Here is a 7,288-nt window from a genome sequence, read left to right on the forward strand (position 1 = left end):
AAGAGAGAATAGAAATGAGAGAAGAAAATCATCTCACGAACATGATTTATCATTTCATGCTCTAAAAAATTGACTGAATGAACATTTTCAGCTATTCATTGACAATTTTTTTGGGTACATCCAACAATTTTTAGTTCCAGTCAACTTCAAGACATCGAATAATGATCACCAAAATTATATTAATCTTCATTGCAACCACAAAAGTTCTTTGTGACATAGAAGATGAAATCAGTAAGCTTGAAATACCAACTGGATCTAAATACAGCTACTTCAGTAACATTTCGGAACCGACATCGTCAAAAAATCCAAAGGAATTGGTAATTTATGAAAGACCAGCAGGATCACCATACTTATTCCTAAGAAATATATCAGCACCTAATTCCATGATGATGATGAAGCCAACGGAAAGTAAGGAAATGATGGAAACGGATGAGAATGGACATCCTGATTTTAAGTCGGAAATTTTAATCAAGGTGTTGATGTCAGTTGTAATCTTTAAAGCAATAGCTTTTACTTTTACGATGTTGATACTCTTACTTGTGTTGCCAGCTTTAAATCCAGAGTTTCAAAGAAGGAAGCTGTAAATTTATTAACAGTTGCTATATATTATATTAATAACTACTCAGTTCAGGTCAATAATTTTATTTTGTAGTAATAAATGGAATGATTTTGTCATGATCAGTTTGCATTTTGGACGTATAAATATGTATGATGATCAAATAAATATAATGTATTAAATATCTTTTAGAATATTCAGGATAGTACCAAAAATAATCAGAAGAGATAAGGGTCGTCCACAGAAATTGGCATTTAATGACTGAGCAGAGTGGAATCTGGTGTATCGAACCACATAAAGGCGAATATGCCAGTGCGAGATTAAGGCCTCTGTGGCCTAGTGATTAAGTGACAGACCTGATATCTGTGTCACTTCTTTATGAGTATGTCTGTTCGATTCCCACCAGAGACCGATCTCTCAATCATTAGGTAGACTGTTTCGATATGACAAAGATTCACCCCGAACAACATAGCGTGTCCTCTAAGGAACCGCTACGTCGCTGTATTCACAGCAAGCATCGTCGCATTCGATCGTCGATCGATCGTCGCATCATGCTGCTCGGTCATAAAATGCTCACAATATATCCGAGCGACACAACTTTATGTTTGGTCGTCAATATAGTGACGCTGCAGTGCCTTGGCGAACACGTTGTGCTGATCGGGTTACATTCTCGTGAACAGCCCCTTATCTCTTCTTCTGGGTCTTATAACTCTAAGGAATGTAGTTACTTAATTATAAATAAAATGCTAAAATATTATCTGTTGCATTGAAAGTCATTCGCTGGACGATGTATGTTGTACATGTAAGCTGCCTGCAATCAATCAACATTCTGATCCATTTTTTGAATCCTCGGCCTTAGTTTTCCATCAACCAGCAACGGCGACGACTTTTCTTTCGGCTTTCGATTTTCTCCCTTTAATTCAGGTAAATTCACATCTGTTTCCGCTAGTACTTGTCTTGAAACACATTTAATTATGATTGTAATAAGTATACATACAGTTCCTAACACAAAAATAATCAATCCAACGATTCTTCCGAAAAATGGAACTTTAACTGCAATCTTAAGTTCTTCAATCATTTTTTCGTCTATTTTGTACTTTTGCTCGACCCACATTGTTGGGATGAATGTTGTTGGACATGATTGGAATAAGGCAATTTCCTCGTTGTCTTTTAGTAGGAAGTTAACTTGAAAGCGCATGGTTACTTCTAATGGTATCCCACTCATCTAAAGGAATAAGGCAAGACATTAATCAAAAAATAAGTGCTGTAAATCAGTGCTGTCCAAACAGTGTGCCGCGATATACTAAAGTGCCGATGGATTCTCATGAATATGTTATGAACCGCATACTGTGTGCGGTTTTGGTCATGGCTTACCACCAAAATGTATCGTGACACAAATAAGTTTGGATAGCACTGCTGAATATAACAAACTTCCTTACAGGTTCCAAAGTGACATAAGATTCATGTTTTGATCTATTAGGCTCGAGTCCCTCAACAAGATCCAAGTAGTAATCATCAGCACCATAAAAATGAGGATATGACATGAACACAGGCGATGAAAAGCGACATGCAGAGATATTGAAAACACCAGACGGGTAAAATTGTTCACATCCTTCACTGTAACATAAATTTTCTGGATATTTGGTGCCATTATCAATCAACCTTTCACCAGCTATGTAGCGATATCCTTTAACTCCAAAAACATCAACTTCTTTTTCAAAATCAAATGGAAGTGATCTGCACATGTCAGGTGTGAAAATGGATATTGAAGTAGGCTTCTGGTCAAGTGGAAATAACTCGCCAAGCGATCCTTTAACTTTTGAGCATTCACCTCTATACATGCTGCTAAAATCACCTGAATTGTAGTTTTGGATTGTTCCTAATTTTGATGAGTCATCTTTCCCTGTATGGACATTGTGCACTCCACTTAAAGCTGTGCTTGCATTTCGCTGTAAAAAGTATATGGAACCAGATTATCTCCAAAAAGCAATAAAGATATTGAAGTTTGTGCTTACCATGTAGAAAAATCCTATCTTATCATATGGTATGTGACTGATATCGAAACCTTCAATCATATTTGCTTTCCCCATCAGTACCATATTGTCTTCATAGCCTGAAATAAAAGTTTGTTGACTTTATATTTTATGGATATAGTAGCACATTGATTATTGGAGCTGATTGCCGAAAGTCATATATTTGAAGATTAAGCGAGAGAAATTTCAAGAGTCAGACTGATTGCGTGAGACATAAAGGAGGCACAGTCCTAAATATGGAATTGAAATCCAAATTCTACGTCTCGAACAGCTGTGCGTGAAGGCTAGGGCACGGCTACATTGCTGTATTAATTAAAGTCACATCATTGCAGTGCGGCTTCAAATGCCTATTAAGTTCAGCTATGTGTTGACCGGATTCCTATATTGCATTGGCTGCATTGCTATGCCTGTGCTTTTATGACTTCCCGCTAAATATCGACTCTAATCAAGCAAATAAAGTAATATCAATGATTCCTACCTTCAAACAAAAGTTCACGAACTGTATTTGTTACAGTAATTTCCTCCTCATATCCATTAAGTGCAATAGAAATAAGTTTTTTGTGGTTGTAATCCATATTTAATGACTGAGCTGCTGCTCCAATTGCAACCACATTAATAGTCGTAAATATATCATCTAATGAACCTTTACTGCCCTCTTCATCGAATATGTAAGTGCTGAATGGCTTATAGCTTACTGTTGAGTTGTGTCGGTGGAATTTTAGATCTGCTTTATCACGATATTCTCGGAAACGATATGGACCAAGTTCTTCAAAGATTGGTTTTTGGAATTCTGGAAATTTGAAACTCTCGGCATTTGTCCAATTGAATAAATAGACATCAAAGTATAGTTCTATGCTTGGACTCTTCCATTCTTTAAATGATTGGGATTTCTCGTCTATTATCAGTTCCTAAAAAATGGAGATAAATTGATATGATTAGAGATTATTTGGGCGATTGAAAGTTTTATTTCTTGTATCCAACCCGAGCAACACAATACGGAACTGACTGGGTTACAATCAGCTGTCACGGAGTCGTCAGGGCAGCTTCGCGTCATACCGTTGATACGACGACATAGCGAAGTGCCCTAACAAACACATGGTGCTGTTCGGCAACCGAATGACGGACATTGTCATTATTGTGTGACTCGGGATGATGATGCAGAATGTTTGGCCGGTTACAATATAAATCCACGTCGAGTTAAACAGTCTGGAATTATTCAACCTTGTGTCTGGTTATAAACTTGACATTTTGGAACTTGCCATAATATGTCAAGTCTACGGAACTCAAGTATATAAAGCTCACCCAAAACATCTCAAGACGATAACTAGACATACAACCGACTAATTGCAATCTGTTCCAATCCGTCAACTTACCTTAGCGAGAAATATTTTGAAGATTGATGGCCAAAAAATTAAAATACATCCTCCGATAACGATTAAAACGACACCGACTAACAAAAAAATTAAGTTGACTTGCACACTCTGTCGCATTTTATAATGTAAATGATGATCATACGTTCAGGTTAGAGAAAGAAGTAGTAGATACACTTTTCCTTTCGTACAAAGTAGTAAGATGCATAAAAAGAAATGTCTGCAAATAGCACAGCTGAATGAATTGAATGGAATATTATTAGAGAAAGAGAAAAAACTGGTTTTTTGTTGATTTCCTAAGATTAAAGCTTTATGCAATTTCTATTGCACTTCACATAAAGTAAATTCACTTTTTATATTATTAATAATATTTGCTCTTGTGATTTAAGTACATTATTATTATTATAGGGTGAACGAGGTGAATGTGAGCAAGGTCTGATTCACAAATGACGTCAATTATCAATTAACAAATAATTATTGATTATCGGAATTCCTTTTAGCAGTGCTGTCTAAACTGTGTGCCGCGGTATACTAGTGAGTCACCAACATGCCATGAACTTGATGACGCGTACGGTTTCGGCCTATGGGTTATCCGGTACAAGGCCTTGCGATTGTTTGACTTCATTTGTGAATAATTCCTTAAAGCAATGATAACAACCTTTGTGCCGTGATTCACAACTTTTTGAAAATGTCATAAACCACATGTATCGTCGTTGTGCCAGTGTGTACCGAATAATTTGATCACATTACCCTGTAGAATCCGGTAACTGCAAAAGCCTTGTTTGATACTTTGACTTCACTTGTGAATAATTCCCTAAAATAGCGGTGGACAACCTGTGTATCGCGGCACATTAGTGAAATAAACCACATGCCGTATCAGATTTCGTTCGCGATTTCTCATCAAGGTGTGCCGATGCACAATAAAGGTTCTTCACTACTGCCCAAATGCTCAATTCAATGTTAATCAACTTCCAAGATAACTTGATCATGACTATAATTAAGATGATTTCTTGTTAATTGGCAGCTGATTCAACCCTATGCAGCACATGGGAATTCCTCATACATTGTTAAAATATGGAAAAAATTACGTAAAAGTAAATACGTCATATGCTGCTGCTTACAATGTTGACTTGCTATCAAATTACTTAATGCATGTATCTAATTTATTCTAGTGTCAATATTTTTACAATGAAACGTGATCACGTCTTTGCAAATTCTTATGACTTGTAAAGTCTTGATGAATTTAGAATTGAATAAATTAGTGAGAGAGACAAGACAATAAGCAATTTCATAGCAATTCTCATAAATTTAGTATGATCGACATCATGCACAAAACGTTTCGCTTAAATCACTTTACCGAAAGATACTAATTAATAGCAAGACTCTTTTGGGGTCAAGTTTAATGCAAATTTCATGCGATAAACGAATAACTTCCCATACTATAATTAGCATTGGTTGCTTGCATTTTTCCCTGCATTTATTTATAGACTAAGCTGCGTTGAATGACAATTCTCAGATCAATTAATAGCTATTAATACATCTCAATTTAGATTTTATTAGGTATTCATTAAAGTATAGCTATTATGTATATGCTGTCAATTATGCGAAATCATCCTGTGACCTTCCGGAGGTTTATGACATTGAAGAATGAGAAATTTTGTTGATAAGCCGCGCAGCCAAACATTATTATCAAACTTACGGGTAACATGAGATTCTTTGTAGTCTAAACAAGTAATACATTGTGAGACTTTGGAGTTAAAATGAGTAACTTTGATTAAAGAATCTTAAAGTACTTTATTTTCGGAATTTTAGGACTGATTATCCTTTTCGATACATAGTGTGTATTTGGATTGCGACCACATAGAACCTTAAATGATGTTCTTTGCAGCATAATCGATTCCATATAATAGACGGAAAAATACGAAAAGGAAACAACCTAATTACTAGCGATTTTTTCCGATAAGAAAGTTCAAAATTCAATTCTTTGTTTATAACCTAGAAAAATTTTGTTTTTCAAAAATTTAGCCTTCCTGATCATAATTGCTTATTATGATATGGATTTTTTGGTAAATTATTGCTTAAAGTTATGTGTTTAACGTGTCTGAGTTTGTAAAATATTCAAAAAATGTTCTCCGATCGGCACATACCTGTAAGAATGTTGTCAACACAGCGAGTACACTTAGAACCAAGTGGCAGTAATTTGCAAATTTGGCTTTTTTCGCCATTTGGTTCTTAGAATAATGACGTTTTATTGGTGTGGTGCGTGACAACATTTCAAAATGTGTCGATCGGGCAAAAATTTGAGATTTCATTCACAACTTGTTAGAGATCAGTTATGACCACATTTATTAACCTCAAATGAAATCTGACTCGATCAAACTAAGATTTTCCGAAGGTTCTAATTCAAATTCTCGAGACCGAGACCAGGCCTGAGTCGAGACTCATTTGTAGAATCCCAAAGTCACGACAAATCTTTAAACTGAGAAGTCTTGATCTTGGTTTAGAGAATCCTTAAATGTGACATCCATTTGAAAACTTCCCTTTAGCGTTAATATTAGTGTCCGGGACAGAGCTTTTTTCATTTGTGCTGCTCTTATGAACTACTGGTTTCCACTATTTAGAGGCTGGATAAATTACATCCCATTCGGGACATAGAATAAAACAGTTTGGGTGTACGCAATTTTAACCTCAAAAAAATCAAGTTACAGCCTTCTTTCACATTAAATAGTTAATAAATAAATTTAATTAATTTATGTGCAAAACGTAAAAGTCATCAATTAAAAAATGTATGCCGCTGAGAAGAGAGGATGAAGATGTGTATACGACTAAGAATTACCGAATGTCTAGGGTCACCCGCGAGGTTACTTTGTTGATTTAATTTCTAAATATATGTGAATCACGCACATGACATTTTTTCACATAAACGATTCTTCTATATTTTATTAGGTGACGAACAGTATGAAGAATATGAATAAATTGAATGATAAATAGAATTGGAATTTATGATAAGATGTATATCACATACTTAATTCATAATATGTAGTATATCACTTCACTTGCATTTATTCGATGAAATTCTTTTCATACACAAATGACCAATTTACTTAATTATTTAATCCTGTAACGAATATCAAGAGATCTTTAGCTCGCGCGCGTATGTCTCGAGCGAAGATTGATTTCAGACTGAATCATTTCACGACTTCACTTGAGTGATGATTGATTGTGCAACAGTTAATTAATAAAGTTGCACGCTTGCAAAAAGACGCTTGATCTCGTGTGATAAGTTTTCGGAAACAAGTTTTAATAGAAATGTCTATAAATTATTTAAT

At 35.2% G+C, this 7,288-nt stretch overlaps 1 protein-coding gene across 2 annotated transcripts; it reads right to left on the reverse strand.

The window, feature by feature from the left end:
* Nucleotides 1–636: 636 nt before the first annotated feature.
* On the reverse strand, nucleotides 637–7,118 carry LOC139092990 (protein peste-like). 2 transcript variants are annotated; one of them, XM_070643573.1, is made up of 6 exons: nucleotides 6,985–7,118; nucleotides 3,963–4,194; nucleotides 3,068–3,497; nucleotides 2,572–2,669; nucleotides 1,996–2,505; nucleotides 637–1,781 (listed from the first exon to the last, which is right to left on the reverse strand). In XM_070643573.1, the coding sequence occupies exons 2-6, from the start codon at nucleotides 4,077–4,079 to the stop codon at nucleotides 1,374–1,376; spliced, it is 1,563 nt and encodes a 520-aa protein (XP_070499674.1). In that variant the 5' UTR covers nucleotides 4,080–4,194; nucleotides 6,985–7,118; the 3' UTR covers nucleotides 637–1,373. The 2 variants fall into 2 exon arrangements, with proteins under 2 accessions (XP_070499674.1, XP_070499682.1); XM_070643581.1 differs by lacking the exon at nucleotides 6,985–7,118 and having other exon boundaries at nucleotides 3,963–4,241.
* Nucleotides 7,119–7,288: the final 170 nt, after the last annotated feature.

The sequence above is a fragment of the Chironomus tepperi genome, unplaced genomic scaffold, assembly GCF_022539635.2.
Source record: "Chironomus tepperi strain 1889 unplaced genomic scaffold, CSIRO-AGI_Ctep_v1 contig_16, whole genome shotgun sequence".
In the NCBI taxonomy this organism is placed as follows: Eukaryota; Metazoa; Arthropoda; class Insecta; order Diptera; family Chironomidae; genus Chironomus; species Chironomus tepperi.